This window comes from Spermophilus citellus, assembly GCF_964194105.1.
Source record: "Spermophilus citellus genome assembly, chromosome: 4".
NCBI classification, from domain to species: domain Eukaryota; kingdom Metazoa; phylum Chordata; class Mammalia; order Rodentia; family Sciuridae; genus Spermophilus; species Spermophilus citellus.
The window spans coordinates 763,352-783,251 of NC_138185.1; the positions used below are offsets into that span (position 1 = coordinate 763,352).

Consider the following 19,900-nt stretch of genomic DNA (forward strand, 5'->3'; position numbering starts at 1 on the left):
CACACCTGACCTTGGGACTCACTTTTGAGGACTAGAATGTGGCAGCAATCAGGCTGGACTGGGAGAAGATGGTGGAGTTTCCATTCACCCTTTCTCCTCTGCCCACCATTGTGGACTTCAGCTGTTATGTTGGGTGATCTCGTAGAAGTGGAGGTAGGTGCTTAAGGAGCCTCAGGTGCCTCCTACTGCAGAATCCACCTCTCTGGCTGAGGATCTGGGTATCATAAGACCAGCTGACTTTTGAGTCTGTGCCTGTGTCTTTTGTGGCCATCATGGAGGGTTGTTTTATGTCTGGGTTTTGGGTCACTTGTCATAGTCATACTGACTGGAACTTGCTGTCTTAATCAACTTTCCTTCTGAGCCCAGGTCCTGCTCATTGTTTGGTACCTGAGGGGATGCTCCGTGGTGTGTGGTGCTGGACCCTCTCTGTGCAGAGGGGTTGGCATGGGGCAGTTCCACCTGGGCCGGTTGGTTCTGTGTGCAGCTCCTGCACCATGAGGGTAGAGTGGGTGTGTGCAAGTTCTGATTGCTGCCTCTGGCCTGGGTGGATGCCTTGCTTGGTGGGCAGGGTGGGCGGCCCAGGGCCCTGTCAGATCCATCTGGCTCCAGTTCCTGACTCCATGAGGATGGGGTAGGTGGCACCTTGGGCTCCCCAAGCAACCAGAGGCCAATATCGGCTTGAGGCCGGCCTGCTGCACTCCTGGTGCACTGTTCCTTCTTGATATCTGGGTGAGCAGGAAGTGCATAGCCACACATGCACACACACAAATTGTGCTGTGGTGAAACGTACGTTCAGTGAAACACAGCACTCCGGAGGACTGTGGCTGAGTCTCGGCGATGGACAGGGAACTGTGGCCCTGGCTGAGGTAGGGCATTCCCTCCTTCCCCTCCCAGCCACTCCCCACTCTGCCACCATGACCTGGTTCACAGCTGCTCCTTAGCGTCGTGTAATGCAACCATACATCGAAAATGTCTGTGTGTTGTTGGGCTCAGTGGCCAGGTCTGCCTCTCAGCTACCAAGGAGGCTGAGGCAGGAGGATTGTAAGTGTCAGGCAGGCTGGTAACTTAGCAAGATCCTGTCTCAAAATAAAAAAGTAAAAAGGGCTGGGGTGTAGCACAGTGGCAGAGCACCCCTGGGTTCAGCCCCCAGCACCATGAAGGAAAGAAAAGGAAAGAGAAAGTGCAGATGTGTGTCATCTCCTTGGGCAGGTGTGGTAGGCATGCAGTTGTTTAGTCATGAGGTCAATGTTCATTTGACTTTGCCCAGAAACTTCCAAACTGGTTTCTGAGCTGGCTGCACCATCTGGTGCCTCCTCCATGCCTGGGAGGGTCCAACTTCATCCAGGTACACGGCCTCACCTCAGGAGCTCTGGTTTGTGTCTCCAAAGGACTTCATGTGGAGTGTCTTTTTGTGCTTTTGGTCATTTTTATATTTTTTATGTGAGGTGTGTCTCAAATATTTTGTTCATTTTTAGAAACCAGCCTTTAATTTTTGAATTTTAAAAATTTGAAACAATCTCAGGCAAGGAGTTAGCTCAGAGGCAGAGCTTGTCCAGCATAGCAAGGCCCTGGGTTCCATCCCTAGCACCCAAAAAAAAAACAAAGCAAAACAAAAAAACAAAACCTGCTCTGGATTCCTTAGGTCTGTTTATTTTTAATATATCTCCTCTGTTGATAGTTTACCTTTTCATTTTTATCACTGATGTCCTTTAAAGTGCAGGAGTTCTGATATTTGTGGAAACAATTTATCAATTTTTCCATCAGTGCTTCCATGTCCTTTCAGAGAAAGGGCTGCCTCCCCAGGATGTGAGGAGCTCTGGTTCCCACCATCTCACTCCATGTTCAGTTGGCCCTGGGAGCCCTTGAGCTGGGGTGCAGGTCAGGCCTGGCTCCTCCCCCTTCCCCCCCCCCCCAGCTTCAGCTCAGTGGTCCCAGCACCATTGTTGAAGACACCCTTCTGCTTGGCCCTCGGGGAGATTCTAGCTGCACACCTGGGTCTGGGCTGGCTCCCCACACTGGCAACTGTGTTCCATCCAGCTTCTACAAGCTTGGGGTCACCCAGGCAGCCACACTGGCCACGAGTAGCTAGACAGTTCTTCCTGTCCTCTGCACACTGGCCAATCCCCAATCACAACCACAGGCCCTAGAGGTGCCTGGTATGCACAGGGAGTGGCAGTGGAGCAGACACCCTGGAAGGTAACAGGCAGGTGTCACAGTGAGGGCTGAGGCCAGAGGCCAGGAGTATGGACTTGACCCTCTGGGTTCCCAGAGCAAGCCACGTCTAGGTGTCAAGGGAGGAGCAGCACACAGGGAGGCTGTGGGGGAAGGGAGGGTGGACTGTGTCCCCTACCTGACTTCTTCCTCTGGCATGTCATCCCACAAAGCACGAGGGGAGCCAGGCTCTGCAGGACCAAGTGTCCAGGAATTTGGAATGGTCACCCCCCAGCCCCAACAGAAGGGATCCCCCATGGCCTTGTTGGGCCTGCAGCCGCAGGCTGATGTGGTGGGATACTCCTACCCACCCCTCTCCTTATACTGAGCGCATCCCCTCTCCCAGTCATTCTAGAGAGTTGGCCATGGAGTGGAGCACTCAGAATGACAAGGCAAGATGCCACCTGGGGGCATGGGCCCTTGGGGACACCCATGACATGCTCTTAGGAGGGTTTTGATCAGGCTATGAGTCTGATGGGGGTGGGGCAGCCCAGGCTGGCCACTGTGGGTGGGGACTAGCAAGGAAGTACAGCCCCCCCCTACTGGGGACTGATTTGAGGCATGCAGTTTGGGGAGGAGTGAGGTTGGGGTGGAGGCCCTGCAGAGATGCTGAGGGGGCAGGGCAAGGGGGCATCTGGGAGCACCCAGGGCCTAGGTACTTCCTTGGCAATGTCTGTCTGGTACAGATGCAGGAGCAGGGGATCTGTGTCTTTCCCTGGCTTAAGCCAGGACCCCTGGGTGATGACAGAATCTAGACATTGCCACACCACAGCCACCACACTTGGCCACCTGGTCACTCCTGGATGAGCTTCTGCCAGAGCAGAAGTTCCTGGGTGGGGGGAGGGGGACAGGTGTTGGGTGCTGCTTAAGTGTCACAGCCAGAGCTGCTTAGAGCAAAAGATGCCCCTCAGAAAAGCTGGGCCTTGCCCCCAGACCACAGGAGACCTGGGCTGAATTTCCTCCATGGCTCCTAGCACTGGCAGAGGGCAAAGCCAGGCTAGGCACCGTTGACTCTGGGAACAAATGGTTCAGGAGATGAAGCTGAGTGGGGGATGGGAACGCACTTTGTTTCTTTTTAATTTGATTTTTTTCCCATACTGGGAATTAAACCCAGGGCTTCACATGTGCTAGCCAGGAGATAGGCAGGTGCTACACCACTGAGCTATACTCCCAGCACCTCCTCTTTTTTTTCAGTACCAGAGATTGAACCCAGGAGTGTTAACCCCTGAGCCACATCTCTAGCCCTTTTTTATATTTTGTTTAGAGTCAGGGTTTTGTTAAGTTGCTGAGGGCTTGGCTAAATTGCTGAAACTGGCTTTGAACTCATAATCCTCCTGTCTCAGCTTCCCGAGCTGCTGGGATTACAGGCGTGCACCACAGTGGCCAATTTCTAGTTCCTTTGTGGTGCGTGCAGTATTGGATCACATGCTTTGCCTACTTTTCTCTTAGACTGGATATTTTTCTGAATTTTTAAGATCTTTAAAATACTAAATCTTTTTTTTTTTTAATATTTGTTTTTTTTTTAGTTCTCGGCAGACACAACATCTTTGTTTATATGTGGTGCTGAGGATCGAACCCGGGCCGCACACATGCCAAGCGAGCGCGCTACCACTTGAGCCACATCCCCAGCCCCAAAATACTAAATCTTTAGATCTTTAAAATACTAAAGAATTGAGAGTCTCACTGTGACATGAGCTAGGCTGGCTTTGCTCTTGTGTGGCTGGACCTGTCAGCAGCACACTGGTAGATGTTTAACAGCTGGCTCTATGAGAAGGAAAGAACTATTGAACACTGTCCCTCATAGTCTGCTCGGAGTACAGAGTCCCTGAGTCCTGAGTGGGAAGGAGTATGCCCAACATGCTGGCCGCAGGGATGGGCCCTCCTTCGGAAGGCCAGTCATATACAAGACTACTGACTGGCAGACACGTGCTGCCTAGGTTTCTTCCAGGGTCTCTGTGGTGGCTGCATTTCCTGTTTTAATCTTCTGCCTGTCACTATTTGCATCAAGGCCTTCCCCACTCTGCTGTTTTTGTTTCAGGATGTGACGATTGTTAAGCAGGCTTGAACAATCTGACTTCCCCTGTGGTCTGAAGCGCTGCCACTCTTCACAGGTGACATGTGCTTGGGTTGGCTTCAGGGCTCTCTGCTAAGCCCTGAAATCTGCTTGTGCTCATGCTCCTCCTTCAGGGGTTTGTAGTGGCACATGCTTGGAACACCCTTTCTAGTGATTGTCCTGCCTGTTCTTGTTTATGAGATGCTTTCCCCAAAGAGTCTTACAACCAGCAAGTCTACTATGCCCCATTTCCTTTGGCACTTCATTGTAATTTGCATTATTCAGACAGATTTAGGGTTAGGTCTTCCTGTGTGAGAACAGAGCCCTCTTGCTGTCTCAGCAGTGCCCCCATGATCCCCAGGAGTACCCGAAGGTCTTCTTGCATGTTTCTCAACTTCATTTCTTGTGCTGCTCCTGTTTGGGAATCTCTTTCTCGTCCTCTTTTCTGATATCTGTGTGTTCAGAGGCTCCTGGTTATTGGTGTGTGCCCAGCGGTAGAGCTTCTGCTTGTCACTTGCCTGGCGGGGGGGGGGGGGGGATTGGAGATAGATGTGCCTTATTGTTTGAGATACCACAGTGCTGCAGTAGCTATCAACTGCCGTGTAACAAGCCACCCAAACCTAGTGCTTAAAACCACAATAAACATTTATGATCTCGCTGCTGGAAGTGACAAGGTGTGGTTCCGGCTTGGCGTCTACTGAGGCTGCAGTCAGGCTGTCGGCCAAGGCTGGAGGTTGGCAGGAGCTTCAGTTCTCCCCCAGATGGCTCCCCTCTGGGAGGAGTGGTCCTGGGGTGTCCCCCAACATGTGTGGTCAGAGAGAGCAGGGAGGGAGGAAGTTGGCAGTCTTTTTTGATACCCAGCCATTTTTTTTTTCCCAGCCAGTTTTGTACCAGGCTCCCTGGTTGCTCAGGTTGGCCTCTGCAGTGGGTGAGATCAGGATCCTGTGCCCACAGTTTCCTGACTCAGCTGGGGATCAGCTGGCTGTGTAGCCTTTGGGGTGACTGCTGTGCTCAGCTGATGGTGGCCCTTCTCCACAAGGCCAGGAGGTTAGGCACAGCTCAAGAGAGGTTGTGTAATGCTCCTGGCTCTTCAAGTCATAGCTTGGACCTCTTCATTTGTTTTAGGGGGTTGGATGTAGTCACTAGAGCCTCAGAGGGATGTTTCCTTTTAGGAAAGGGCCCCTCCCCCTGCAGAACTCTCAGCCCATTCCCCCTCCCCAGTACTCCTTCCTAGCCAGAGTACACTTGTGCGGGCTCCGGGGTCTGCAAGAAAGTGCTCCTCACCTCCACTAGGAATACCTTTTAAACCCCAAATGGGCATGGCACCATTAGCCATCTGCCCAGGTTGAAACTCCCCCTCCGTACACCCAAGGCCACAGAAGAATGTGTGTGTGAGGCTGGGGCCAAGAAGGGCTGACCCCAGGGCACCCCAGGACTCTTCCTACTTTCATCCGCAGTCCAGGGAGCTCCACCAAGGCTGGGAGGGGAGGTGTCACGAGGGCGGGGCAGGGGCGGGGGCGGGGCAGGGGTCAGTGAGGTAATTTCCGTGATCAGGCTTCTGAGGTTTGAGCCGCCCCAAGGGCAGAATCGAAAGTGATCACTGCTGGAGGTTGGTGCTGGTGAGTGCAGGGTGGTGGTAGCTGGAGCCAAGACGGGAGGGCCTGCTGGGGAGGGGAGGGTTGCCAGTGCTCCATGAGTCCCGGGAGTGAGCCAGCTGCCTGGAAGGCCCCCCGACCCCACCCACAGCAGCACAGCCAGACTCCCTTGCATCTCCTGCTGGATCCAGCACCTGGTTGGGGTCTTGGCTCAGCTGGGCTCAGAAATTTCCACTTGGGTGCGGGGGTTTTTCAGACCCTGGGTGGCTGCCCTAGTCATTTTCCTTTCTTTATTTTTATTACTTATTTTTTAGTTGTAGTTGGACACAATATTTTATTTATTTATTTTTATGTGGTGCTGAGGATCGAACCCAGGGCCTTGCACGTGCTAGGCGAGCTCTCTACCACTGAGCCACAACCACAGTCCCAGTCATTTTTTTTTAAAAAACATTGTCTTTGTATTACCCCAAAGTTTCCTGACCAGCAGAGTATGCAAGGAGCTGTCACCTCCCTCGTCCCAGCTAGGGTGGCCCCAGCTAAAACTCTGGGTCCTGGGCAGCCCCCTCTCCTTAGGAACTCTGTTATCTGTCCTAGCTGGAAAGGGTTGGTCCTCTGCAGGGCTGTGTCCTCCCCACCCTGGGTCCCCACTGCCAAGACTAGGGGTGCAGTCACCCTAAGAGACACCGTGGACTCTCAGAAAAGAGGTATAGTGTCTGTAAAGGAGACGGAACCCTGGGAGTCCCAGGCCTCACTGGGCCCAGCTTCTGTAGCCTTCAGGGTTCTCCTGCGTCCCCAGCTGTCACTTCTGCTTCTCTTGAGCAAGCTGGAGACCCTTCAGGAGGAAGGGGTTTGGTGGGTCAGGCCAGTAGCCTTAGCTTCTCCATTAGTCAAGGCCACTGCCAATAGTTCTCTCTGTGGGTTGGGTTAGGCAGGATCTTCACCCTGGCCTGGGGGAATGTGTGGGTGACCCTCTGACCTCTGCCTGACTTGGGCCTCCTGTCCCAGTGGGCCAGGGAGTCTTGAATGCCGCCCTGAAGAGCCTGGTCAGCTTCAGACATGGCATCCCAGGGGCGTGGTCCATTGCCCACCAGCCCTCTGGCCACCAAGGGGCCATCTCTAGCCAGGCTCTACGCCCAAGTGGACCTCTATCTGGGTTGCCCTCGCTGTGCCCAGCGCCTCAACGAGACCACCTATGTGCTGCAGAAGGTGGAGCATGGCTGCCCCCGGGAGATTCTGCTGGCCCGCTGCAAGCGCACTGGCAAGAGTAAGGTCTGGCGCAGGGTGGGCCGCAGGCCCACCTTCCCAAGGCCTCTGTACTACAAAGTCTGTCGCTACTACAGCCCAGAGCTGGGCTGCCGGCGCCACAGGAACCAGTGCACCTTCGCCCACAGCCGTGAGGAGGCACTGGTCTGGACCTTCGAACGCAAGCACAACCTCTCCCGTCTGTGGCTGAAGGCTGCCTTGCAGGGCAAGAGGGCTCAGGGTGGGCCACCTGGGGCGGCTGACACCATCTGTGCAGAGTTCGGAGGCCACTTCCAACTTCTGTGTGCCCACTGCTTCAGGCGCTGCCCCCCACACCTTAGCCCTATGGACCCCCAGGGACGGTGCCCCGAGCATGGAACCTGCCACTCACTCCTCATCCATGTCACCACCGAGGGCCGCAAGCGGCAGTTTGTAGAGGTGCGGCCGCAGCCCCAGAATCGCCCCCTGCTGAACTACTGCATGTTCGTGGAGCGTGGGCAGCCGTGCCGCCATGGCGCTGCCCGCTGCCAGTATGCACACAGTGCTGTGGAGATGGCCGTGTGGAAGGCCGAGCGGCTGGATGGGCTCCAGCGGGAGGACCTGCTCACTCACCCTGCCCTTGGGGAGGCACAGTGTACAGCGCCCCAGGGCCAGCCCCCTGGGGTCCAGCTGTACTGTCACACCTGCCTGGTCACCTGCCACACTCAGGAAGCCTTTGAGAACCACTGCTCCTCCCTGGAGCATGCACAGATGGTGGCCTACGACCAGGCTGTGCCCTGGGAGTACCGCAGCCCACCCATGGGGTTGTCTACATTTGAGCTTTGCCCAAGGTAAGGACAGCTGGGTGGGAACCTAAGGTGGGAGACGAATCCCCACCAGCCAGCATCAGGAAATGCAAGACTCATGGTCCTGGGGCTCCCTGCACCTGCCTCATCCTCTCCCAGTGGGTCAGCACTACCTGGCCTCTGAGGACCTGGGTAAGGAAAGTCCCTTTCTTGGAGCTGCGTGACAGGCCTTGTCCTCGGGGCATGGGAGTAGACAGCAGGCAGGGTCCGTGCATGCCCCTGGCCTGGAATCCATCCTGCTTCCCATACAGGCTAGAATGGGCACGGGAGGCCTGCCTTTCAGCCCACCTTTAGGCTGCACTTCCATGTAGCCCTGATGACCTCCCTGCCCCTAGGCCTGACCTCTGTGAATATGGGGACATCTGCACCAAGGCACACTCAGCCCAGGAACTGCAAGAGTGGGTCCAGCGGGCACAGGCCCTGTGGCTGCGGGAACAAGAAGCCTGGAAGGACGGGTTGATGCCCTACCGGGCGCGGCTGCTGGCTGAGTACCAGCACAGCAGCAGCGAGGTCCTGGTGGTAAGTGGGGGCTGTGCCAAGGGTAGAGGGAAGGTTCAGGCTGCCCTGCTAAAGGCCAGGTCTTCCCTGCAGCTGGCTGAGACTGTCCCTGGAGTGTCTATTACTTGCCACCAGCCCCTAGTGCATCAGGCCCAGGAGAAGAAGACCCAGCACAGCTGGACATTCACTGTCCACTCTGAGGTGAGGGCTTAGCACAGATCCAAGGCCTCAGGCCTTGTGGGCCAGTCTATCCCTGGGTGAAGGATGCCCCAGGAGGTGAGTACCAGAGATGGGTAGATGTCAGAAGCCTGGGATCTGGACCTGGGCAGGTTCCTTAGTTCTCTGCCTCGGTTTCCTTACCTACAGACAGGGCATCTCAAGAGCCCCCATCCTGAGGGTCCCTCTGCAGCGTTCATGGGTTAGCAGTGTCTGGTGCCCCAAGAGGGAGGGTGGGGTGGGCCCAGGCTGCCCATCCTGCCTATGCTCACATCCACAGGGCCTAAGGCACGTCCCATGACCCCCACCATGCAGAGGAGACCAGGCAGGTTAAGCAAGCGTAGGTTCTACACCCAGAGAGTGGCTGGAACTGCCTCTTGGGAGGGAAGGATACTGGGATGATGCCCAGAGGGTTGGGTCAGGGCCTGGAGGTGCACCTCACATCCAGTCTCTTCTCCTAGGACCCCCTGCTCCACGTGGCCCTGCTCAAGCAGGAGCCTGGAGCAGACTTCTCGTTGGTGGCCCCCTCCCTCCCACGGGGCCAGCTGTATGCGCAGGGGCAACACTTCCGTGTGCCTGACACCTCAGCTGAATTCCAGGTGGAGGTGCATGTGCAGGCTGCCTCCTTTGGTACCTTCGAGCAGTGGGTGGTCTTTGACTTTGGCCGCCGGCCAGTTCTGCTTCAGAAGCTGGGGTTGCAGCTGGGCCAAGCACAGAGCCTAGGTTTCTGTGGAAGGCCAGCACCTACCTTCCTCGAGGAGCGGGGCCGCTGGCACACAGGCAACCGCCACGTGGTTCCTTGCGTGCCACGCACAGCTGAGCAAGCAGCCCTGGTGGCCAAGTACAAGGCGCCGGCCCTGGCCTTGGAGTTCAGTCACAGCAGCCTGGCCTCAGGCCCCATCTCTCTTAGCAACTATCGGCAGAAGATGCACAACTTCCTCTATGAGGAGGAGGCTGCTCAGCAGCGACTGGTGGCCAGGTGAGGCAGGCAGCAGGCGGGTGGGCAGCTGGGTAGCTGGGCAGCTGGGAATCTGAATGTGAAGCCAGGTCTACAGCTGTGGCCTGGGAGCTCACCACCAGGTGCTCCCACCAGGCTGACCATGCAGGTCCAGGTGTCCCTGAAGGCGGCTCTGCAGACACCAGCACTGGGCATGCTCTTCGCACCACAGGGAGCCCTCTACGCCGAAGTCCCTGTCCCCTCCTCTCTGATGCCAGATACAGACCAGGGCTTCCTGCTAAGTCGGGCAGTGAGCACGGCCCTCATAGCCCCTGTGCCCACACCTAATGACACAGTGTTCGAAGTGCAGCTGGAGACACGGGCCAGCTCAGAGCAAGCTCTGTGGCTACTGCTGCCAGCACACTGCTGTGTGGCCCTAGAGCTAAAGCCTGAGGACAACCCCCTCTTAGAAGTGCAGTTCCAGATTGACCCAATGCCGTTCCGCCTCTGGCACCAGGCAGTGGACGCACTGCCCAAGGAGCACCTGGTGATACCGGACCTGCCCAACTGCACTGTGCCCCATCCCAGGCGCATCCTACCCTCACTGTGTGGAAACCACAAGCAGAAGATGGCTATGGGGCTCATTGCAGGCAGCAGCCCAGGAGGCATGAAGCCTGTTCCCCCGCTACTCATCTATGGGCCCTTTGGCACTGGCAAAACCTACACACTAGCAATGGCCTCTCTGGAGGTGGTTCGGCAGTCCCACACCAAGGTACTCATCTGCACACACACCAACAGGTGAGCCCAGGCCTGCCCAGTATCCAGCCCTCTGTGGGGACTCTCCTGAGGGCCAGCTGCCCTGGGGTAATGGGTCTGTTGTTGGCTGAGGGACCGGAGAGCCACCAAGAGGTCATGTACCATAGAAGGGGAGGTGGGTGGCAGTGGTTGGCTTGCTCAGCTTTACATGGCAAGGCCCTTGATTGATTGTGTTTTCTATAGAAACACAGATTTCTCAATAGGGAAGTTCCCCTCTGGTTGATGTGGTTTTCTTGGTTCTCCAACAGCATACGCTGGCAGGTTTCTGGGGTCTTCCTCAGCCCGGCATCAGGAGGGAGGATGCACAGGACAGGGCCACATGTCCTGGGCCAATCTTCTGGGCTTAGGGTGGGGGTCACTGGGTCTTGGCAGTGTCTGGGGGTCTAGTGGGGCCAGGTATGGCTCACCTGGAAGGTGCCAACAGCCTTTCCTTTGCCTCTTGACCCTTGGACTCTGCCCCTGAGAGTTAGGGTACCAATTCTTGCTGCCCACTGCTGACAGAGCCCAGGAGCCATGCTCAGGTCAGGCCAGCCTCTGGTCACCCTGGGCTGCTGCAGGCCATGACCAGCTCCTTCACCTTCCTCCCTGCTTTGCCTTAAACTGCTCCCCCTCTGAGCCCTCCCTGACCCCGCAGGAGCTTCTGCTCCTCCCATTCCTTTCTGTCAGGCTCTGACCTTTCTGCATCTTTGCTGTGTGTCTGTTCCCTCTGGGGATGCCAGCATGCCTGGCAGGACTCTGTCCACCTCCTTCCAGGACCTCCAGGTGGGGCCAGGTACATGGGGCATTTTAGCAGACAGTGGGAACAGCTGCATGCCTTGTGCCCCCGCAGTGCTGCAGACATCTACATCCGGGAGTATTTCCACGCCTATGTCAGCAGAGACCACCCTGAGGCAGCTCCGCTCCGGGTGATGTACACAGACCGCCCGCCCAGCCAGACCGACCCGGCTACGCTGCAGTACTGCTGCCTGACAGAGGACGGCCGGGCCTTCCGCCCACCCACTAGGGCAGAGCTGGCACATCACCGCCTGGTGGTCACCACCACCTCCCAGGCCCAAAAGCTGCAGGTGCCAGTCGGCTTCTTCTCCCACATCCTCATTGATGAGGCTGCCCAGATGCTGGAGTGCGAGGCCCTCACCCCACTGGCCTATGCCTCACCCCACACCCGTGTGGTGCTGGCGGGGGACCACATGCAGGTCACGCCCAGGCTCTTCAGCGTGCCCAGGGCTAGGTCGGCCAGGCACACACTGCTCTACCGCCTCTTCCTGCACTACCAGCAGGAGGCCCACAGGGTTGCCCAGAAGAGCCGCCTCATCTTCCACGAGAACTACCGCTGCACTGCAGCCATCGTCAGCTTCGTCTCACGCCACTTCTACACGACCAAGGGCAACCCCATCCAGGCCAGCGGCAAGGTCCCACGCCACCCCCAGCACTACCCGCTCATGTTCTGCCATGTGGCGGGTACCCCTGAGCAGGACCTGTCCAGGACGTCCTGGATCAACGCAGCGGAGGTCGCTCAGGTGGTGGAGAAAGTGCAGGAAGTGTACAACACCTGGCCCCGCTGCTGGGGTGGCCGGGAGCAGAGACACATCTGTGCTGTCTCCCATGGTGCCCAGGTGAGCCCAGCCTCTGGCCTCCTTGGAAGTTTACCACCCGAAGTTCCAGAATGGGTGCTGCTTGGCGGCTGAGGGTGCCCAGGTCTCTGGGGCCCATCGCTGGCGGGGCACCGACCCCTCATGCTCTGACCTATTGTCTCCAGGTCGCTGCCCTGAGGCAGGAGCTGAGGAGAAGGAACCTGGGCGAGGTGTCTGTGGGCAGCTTTGAGATCCTTCCAGGTGGGTGGTCAGTGGCACGGGCAAGGGGCACCTGGCTGTGGGGCAGTTTCTGGCCTGTTCCTCAGTCTTGCTCCAGTGGGGGGTGCAGCTGAAGATGGAGGTCTGTCCACTGTCCTGACTAGCAGCTTGACCCATGTGTCCCCTGCAGGGCGGGAGTTCCGGGTGGTGGTACTGAGCACTGTGCACAACTGCCTCAGCCTGCTCGGTCCCAGGGCACCGGCCTCCGAGTTCTTCACCGAGGCCCGTGTGCTGAACACGATCATGACCCGAGCCCAGTCCCAACTGGTGGCCGTGGGGGATGCAGTGGCCCTCTGCTCCTTTGGAGCCTGCAGCAAGCTCTGGAGGAGCTTCATCCACGAGTGTGTGGAGCACCGCAGCATCTGTCCCGAGAGCCTGTCGCTAGAGCAGATCGAGCAGAGTGTGGCTCAGAGGCGGCATTGGGCCCCTGTGGCCCCCAGAGCAGAGGCAGCTGGGGCAGCAGTGGACAGGGACACTGTCACAGAAGAGACAGCTGGAGGCCCAGCCACAGAGCACGTGGCTGTGGCAAGGGTTCTGCCCGAGCCCGTGGCCAAGGGGCGTGAGGTTGCTGTGAAGGTGGAGGCAGGGGACGCAGCCCCTGGGGATGCAGCAGCAGGGCGGACCCTGGAGGGCAGGAGGCCTGCAGACCCCGAGGACTGGGAACCTGACTTCTGGCCTTCCCACGGGGAGCTCGGCGCCGAGGATGCCATCCTGCAGGAGCTCCTGGATGAGAGCCGGCAGGTGACAGTGACTGTTGGGGAGGATGGGTTGCTGGACACCGTAGCCAGACCCAAGTCTCCACAGCAGGCCCAGCAGTACACCAACCTGCCCCCAGCCATGCTGTGGGAGCTACTTCACTCAGAGCCCGAGCTGTACCGCCACTGCACGTTCCTGAAGGAGACCTTCCAGCGGGCGTCCGCCCTGCCGCTAAGCAATGCAGCCTCCAGCCCCATCCAGATCAGGGGCCGTCTGAACTGTGGGATGGCCTTTACGGGGGATGAGGTGCTGGTGCAGGTCCTGGACCGGGAGGCTGGTGATGGAGACATGACAGGATGGCTGCAGGGCCGTGTGGTGGGTGTGCTGAAGAGGAGGAGGCATGCGCTGGCCTTTGTGTGCCGGATGGACAAGTGGGATCCCCGGATCATGATCCCTGTGGACAGCTCTGTGACCAAGATCTTTGTGGCTGAGCTGAAGGATCCACTGCACATCCCCATTCACCGCCTGCACCAGGGCCGGGTGCAGCGTGTGGGGCACAAGACCCTCTCGGCTGAGGCTCGGCACACCCAGCTCTTCTGGGTCCACATCGTCCTGTGGCGTGAACGTTTCTACTACCCACTGGGCATAATCCTGGATGTGCTGCCCGAGGCCACCACCTGGGAGCAGGGCCTCCGCATCCTGGACCTGGAGCATGGCCTCAGGACCCCCATGCCTGACCCAGCTTCCATCACCAAGGTGCTGGAGAGATACCAAATGGAGCTGGACTCTGCTGCTGGTGACCGAGAAGACTGTCGCAGCCTCCTGACCTTCACTGTGGACCCCCAGGGTGCCTGTCACCTAGATGATGCCCTCAGTGTCCGGGACCTGGGCACCAGGTGTGAGGTAGCTGTGCACATCACTGATGTGGCCAGCTTTGTGCCCAGGGATGGGACCCTGGACGTGGAGGCCCGCCGGCAGGGCATTGCATTCTATGCTCCCGATAGAGAGCCAGTGCTCACACTGCCAGTCACAGTCTGCCAGGAAGTGCTCAGCCTCCTGCCAGGCCGGGACCGCCTGGCTGTCTCCCTCTTCCTCACCATGGAGAAGGGCAGTGGCCAGCTCCAGAGCCTGCGCTTTGCCCCCTCTGTGATATGCTCTGACCACCAGCTGTCCTATGAGGAGGCTGAGGTGATGATCAAGGGATACCCAGGCGCTGGCCTGCAGCTGCCAGCCCACCTGGGCTCAGTGGAGGCCTGTGTCGCAGCTGCCTGCTACTTCTCCCGGGTGCTGCGCCGACACCGCCTGCAGACTGCCTGTGACTACGAGCCCCCGCAGGAGGACAGTGAGCTGGGCTTCCGCGCAGCCCACATCATGGTCAAAGAGTACATGATCCAGTTTAACAGACTGGTGGCTCAGTTCCTGGTGCAGTGTGAGCACACAAGGACGGTCACGCCCCTGAGGTGGCAGCCCACACCTAGCAGTCTCCAGCTTAAAGCCATTCGTGAGCGGCATGGAGAGTTGGTGGCCTTGTCACCGCGCCTCCAGCACTATCTGCATGACCACAGCACCCCAGGCAAGCAGTTGCATGTCCTGGCCTCCCTCTGGAAGCATGTCCAGCTCGCTGCCCATGCCCAGGACTACGACCGGATGGTGGACCTCATTGCCACGGATGACATGCACCCTTCTCTGGCTCCTGCAGGCCTTGCCTTCCGCAAGGCCCTAGGTCGCTCGGTGTTTGGCTGCTCCAGCCAGGGTGAGCAGCAACTGGCCAGCCACTACTCACTGCAGGTGGACTGGTACACATGGGCCACATCGCCCATCCGCAGGTACCTGGACTTGGTGGTGCAAAGGCTGCTGCTGCTGGCGCTGGGCCATGGGGGGCCTGAGTACTCCACCACGGACATCGATGGACTCTGCCAGGACTTTGGCAGCCAGTATGCATGTTCCCGGAGCTATCAGCGGCGGGCCCGAAGCCTGCACCTGGCCACCCAGCTCAAGGCCCAACCCCAAAATAAGCTGGGCTTCGTGGTGGATGTGGAGATGGGCACCCACTGCTTCAAGCTCCTCTTCCCAGTCAACCAAGAGACGCTGCCTGATCCCTACCCTGTCCACTATAGCTACCTGCAGCTGGCTGACCACCCCCGCAGCCTGGAGAGCCGGCCAGGCCTGCGGCTGCTATGGCGACGCCGCATCTACTCGGTGCAGAGGTCCCGGCCATCCTCCCCACTGCCTGGCACCTTGCACGACCCATACACCCGGGTCGTGGGTGCAGCCCTATGGAAGCAGCTGTTGGTGCTGATGGAGGAGCAGCGCTGGCCGGAGGCAGCTGCCCTCATCCAGGAGCAGGGCCAGGAGGAGTCCCCAGGGCGGGAGCCTGTACACGTGCGCCAGAGCCCCTGTGGCCATTTCATAGAGGTTGTCCGGGAGCTGGGCAGCGGGGACACCCTGCAGGTACAGCTCAGCACCAGCCTGCAGCGTGGCTTTCTGGCACCAGCCCTGCAGCTGTGGACTGTGGTGCCCGGCCTCAGCCTCTGCCTGGAGCACGTGGAGCGGCCTGGTGACTGCTTCTCTGGGCGTGTGCTCCAGGCCTCGCAAGACTGGTACCGCGACGAGGATGAGTACTCCCGCGTGTGGGAGCCACTCTGCAGCCTAGAGTCGGCCACCAATGCAGTTGCAGAGAACAGCTCCATCACGCTGCAGCATGTGTGCATCAACTGGGACGCGGAGCGCACCCCCCAAGGGCAGCTGCGGGGCACCTTCCTCCTGGACGCTGCCTTCCTCTGGGAGAGCTGCATCCATGTCAATTTCAGCTGCTGCTACCTCTGCATCCGGCTCGAGGGGCTCCAGGCCCCTTCTGCCAGGCCCAGCAGCCTCAGGTCCATCCTGAGCATCGATCCCCCTGGGTATGCCTGGGTAGCGCACGGGCTGACTGAGGACTTGGACCAGGAGGGCCAGGAAGACCGGCAGGAGGCCTTTAGGCGGGTGCAGTTCTTCATCCACCAAATGGCCATGGAGAAGGTTCCAGAAGAGGTGCTGAGGCCCGGCACTCGATTCACTGTGGAGGTGATGCCCAAGCAGCTTCCCGACCTGTGAGTGGCTTCGACCAGGCTTGTCCTGTGAGGCCAGGGCAGGTGTGGAAGGTGAGCATGGTCTCTTCCTGGGTGGGGGCCCTCTTGACTTCCCTGTGTCCCTCTCACTCCCAGGCGCAAGGAGGAAGCCATTCGTGGGCTGAAGAAGGCATCCCCCCTGGTGGTCAGCATTGCTCTGGGCCGGTCCAGCCCCAAGCCCCACCCCAGCTCACCCTCCTGCCCCCTCCCTGTCCTGCATGGGTGCTTAGGGAGGCCTGGTCCCCAGCTCCCAGTGGCTGCCAGCAGGCTCCTGGAGCTAGAGGCCTATGACATCCCCGGAGGTCACCACAAGTTGAATTCTGGCCAGAACGAGGCCGTCAGGAAGGCTCTGGAGAAGCCCTTCACAGTCATCCAGGGCCCACCAGGTGGGCCCACATGCAAGGGGAGCAGGCTGGGCCATGGGCCACGGGGATCCTGGGAAATAGGGTGGGCTCTGCTTACCCTGTGCTCTGACTGAAGGTACAGGGAAGACCGTGGTGGGCCTCCACATCATGTTCTGGCTGCATCAATCACACCAGGAGCAGGAGTCCACCAGCAGTAGTCCTGGTGGGGCAGGGCAGCCGAGGGGCCCACACATCTTGTACTGTGGCCCCTCCAACAAGTCAGTGGATGTAATGGCAGGTGTGCTGGGTACAGTGCATGGGGTGGCCAGGGGCTGCCTGCACAGAGGAACAGCCTAAGCTCACACCCCACCCACCCCCAGGACTACTCCTGAGCAGGAGAGCAGAGCTGCGGCCCCTGCGAGTGTACAGTGAGAAGTCCGAGGCCACTGAGTTCCCAATTCCAGGTGTGGGCCGCAGAGGCCTGCTCAACAAGGCCCACCAGGAGGGGAGGCCAAACCAGACCCTCAGGTGCGGCCTGTCTGTCCTTCTGAGCATGGGTGGAGGCTGGGCCTGAGCTGGCCCTACAGTGGACTGCAGTTTACTGAGGCTCTACCCTGCAGGAGCATCACCCTGCACCACCGAATCCGACAGGCTTCCAACCCATTTGCATCAGAGATCAGGGCATTTGACGCCCGGCTGCAGAGAGAGGAAGTCTTCTCTAGGGAGGACCTTGCCTTGTAAGTGGTGGGCTGGGAGGTAAGCCTCCTGCTGGGGCGTCAGGATGACAGGCTGTGGCCCACACAGGTACAAGAGCATCCTGGGGAAGGCGCGGAAGTTTGAGCTAGACCAGCACTCCATCATTCTGTGCACATGCTCCTGTGCAGCCTCAGCCAGCCTCCAAAAGCTGGACATCCGGCAGATCCTCGTGGACGAAGCGGGCATGGCCACCGAACCGGAGACCCTCATCCCCTTGGTGCGCTTCTCCAAAGCTGAGAAGGTGAGGGACAGTCAGTGGAGAGCCTGTGCCCCGGGCTGGAGGCCGAGGTGTGAAGGACAGCACTGAGCAGGGTCTGGAATGGCCCACAGGGTGGGGTACCTCTGGGCCAGGTCAGGACCATGCCCCTTGTTCCTCCAGGTGGTCCTGCTCGGGGACCACAAGCAGCTACGGCCTGTGGTCAAGGACAAGCAACTGCAAAACCTGGGGATGGATCGGTCTCTCTTTGAGCGGTACCACAGGGACGCCTTCCTCCTGGACACACAGTACCGCATGCACCAGGCCATCTGCACCTTCCCCTCCATGGAGTTCTATGGGAGGAAACTGAGGGCCTGGCAGGGCCTGAGGCGACCAGCCAGCATTCTGGGCTATGCTGGCAAGGAGAGCTGCTCTATCATTTTTGGCTGTGTGCAGGGCCAGGAGCAGAGCCTGCTGGTGTCCACAGATGAAGGAAATGAGAACTCCAAGGCCAACCTGGAAGAGGTGGCAGAGGTGGTAAGCATGAGAGAGACCCTCCCTGGTGCCCCCATGGGTCAGGACTGGGGTGTCTTCCTGGAGGAGGAGGAGGAGGAGGAATGAGGGAAGACTTCCTGGAGGAGGAATTGGGGTTAAGAAGGGCTCACTGAATGAGGGGAAGGAGGAGGAAGTGTCAGAGAGGCCTTCTAGGAGGAAGAGGGGCCAAGGGAACTTGAGGGAAGCTCATGTGCCCTGGGCCCAGATGGCACCATGGTCCAGCTCCACCTGCCACTTTGTCCGCTCAGGTTCGGATCACCAAGCAGCTGACCCTGGACCGGACAGTAGACCCCCAGGATATTGCTATCCTCACACCTTACAATGCACAGGCTGTAGCCATCAGCAAGGGCCTGGAGAGGGAGGGTGTCACTGGAGTAACTGTGTCCTCCATCACCAAGAGCCAGGGTGAGGTTGGATTTTGGGGAACCCACACCTGGGGGTCAGAGTGCAGTGGGTGTGGGGAGCACCTGCAAGCTCACCTCTCACCCCAGGGAGTGAGTGGCGCTATGTGCTGGTGAGCACCGTCCGCACGTGCCCCAGGAGTGATGTGGACCAGCGACCGACCAAGAGCTGGCTCAAAAAGTTCCTGGGCTTCGTGGTGGACCCCAACCAAGTTAACGTGGCCATCACCCGGGCCCAGGAGGGGCTCTGCTTGATTGGTGAGGGTGTGGGGGCCCAGGAGAGGACTGGGGCTGCTCCCTGTGGGCACCCAGATGGGCTGGAGCTGCTTTCCTCTGCCCGCAGGAGACCACATCCTGCTGTCCTGCTGCCCTCTCTGGCGCCGTCTCCTGGACTTCTGTGCAGCCCAGAAGAGCCTCGTGCCTGCTAGCCAGGTGCAGGTCCGAAGGAGGCCAGCAATGTCTTCCTGAAGAGTCCCTCTCTGCCTAGCTCAGGATATGCTGGTGGAGAGCATGGCCCTCGCCCTACAGTGGACTGGAGCCCAGGGCAGGTGGCCGTGTCAACTTGCCACCGTGGCTGCTGGGAAGGCCCAGGCGGCTGGCAGCAGCTGGTGTTGACCTCTTCCTGGGGGTGATCTTCCTGTTTGTGCCTGAACTTGGAAGGAGAAGAGGGACTGGAGTGAGCCCCTCTCTCTCTCTCTGCTGTGCTGCTCTCCCGGGATGGGACGTTGGGTGATAGGACAGCCTCTCGGCAGCCGACCATTGAGGCCATATTGGCAGGAGACACCCCTGTCACCGGGAGGCCTCAGGTAGGAAGGAAACCTCTTTGAGGCTGCATTTTGACCTTCAGACCCTCTGGGATCACCCTGGCATGGCATCTGCCTTCTTTTCTAGTTTCAAATACACCAAAGCCAGCGTCTTCTACTGGGACCACAGGCAGGGCCAGGACCTCCCTTGGAGATGGGCCATTTCTCTGCCCTCACTGCCACTGTCCTGTAGAGACCCCTGCCTGTCGGGGGAGGCCAGTCAAGCCAGAAGGCATACAACACTCCTGCGGGTGGGTGGGCCAAGGGCCAGGAGCAAGGTGCCCCAGACACTCTGGGCTGCCTCCACCCCAGCCACACTTGTCCAGGCCCAGAGCCCTCAGGACAACTTGCCTGGGGCCCTTTCTCTGCAGGGTTGAGTGGGTGCAGTCTCCCTGCTTGAGCTTGCCCCCACCCACCCACCCACCTGGAAGCAGCTCTCCTTTGTTCACCCCCTCTCCTGAGTCTTGAGGTGCCGCCAGCAAGTCAGCCGTCCAAGGAGGTCCAAGAGGCCTCCCCTCGCCTCTGCAGAGCCTTCTGTGGGAGGAGTGCCTGTCCACTGAGGTTTTCTACAATTCCAATTTTCAACCTTTTCTCAGATTTCACCTCATGATTAAATTTTTTAAATATATTTTTTGTTGTTGATGGAACTCTATTTTACTCATTTCTATGTGGTGCTGAGAATTGAACCCAGGGCCTCACACGTGCCAGGCAAGTGCTTTGCCACTGAGCCCAGCCCAGCCCCTCATGATTAAATATGAATGGTGTTATAAAGACCCCTC

At 58.8% G+C, this 19,900-nt stretch overlaps 1 protein-coding gene across 6 annotated transcripts; it reads left to right on the forward strand.

The window, feature by feature from the left end:
• Positions 1–5,845: 5,845 nt before the first annotated feature.
• HELZ2 (helicase with zinc finger 2) lies at positions 5,846–19,714 on the forward strand. Of its 6 annotated transcripts, XM_081293170.1 has the most exons (18): positions 5,846–5,883; positions 6,865–7,931; positions 8,282–8,465; positions 8,538–8,645; positions 9,122–9,639; positions 9,754–10,395; positions 11,243–12,026; positions 12,170–12,245; positions 12,394–16,048; positions 16,163–16,452; positions 16,547–16,708; positions 16,791–16,938; positions 17,031–17,147; positions 17,215–17,407; positions 17,546–17,899; positions 18,166–18,322; positions 18,409–18,576; positions 18,662–19,714. In XM_081293170.1, the coding sequence occupies exons 2-18, from the start codon at positions 6,916–6,918 to the stop codon at positions 18,784–18,786; spliced, it is 8,697 nt and encodes a 2,898-aa protein (XP_081149296.1). In that variant the 5' UTR covers positions 5,846–5,883; positions 6,865–6,915; the 3' UTR covers positions 18,787–19,714. The 6 variants fall into 6 exon arrangements, 5 of the variants coding, with proteins under 5 accessions (XP_081149296.1, XP_081149298.1, XP_081149299.1 ...); XM_081293172.1 differs by lacking the exon at positions 18,409–18,576; XM_081293171.1 differs by lacking the exon at positions 5,846–5,883 and having other exon boundaries at positions 6,831–7,931.
• The last annotated feature ends 186 nt before the right edge of the window (positions 19,715–19,900 follow it).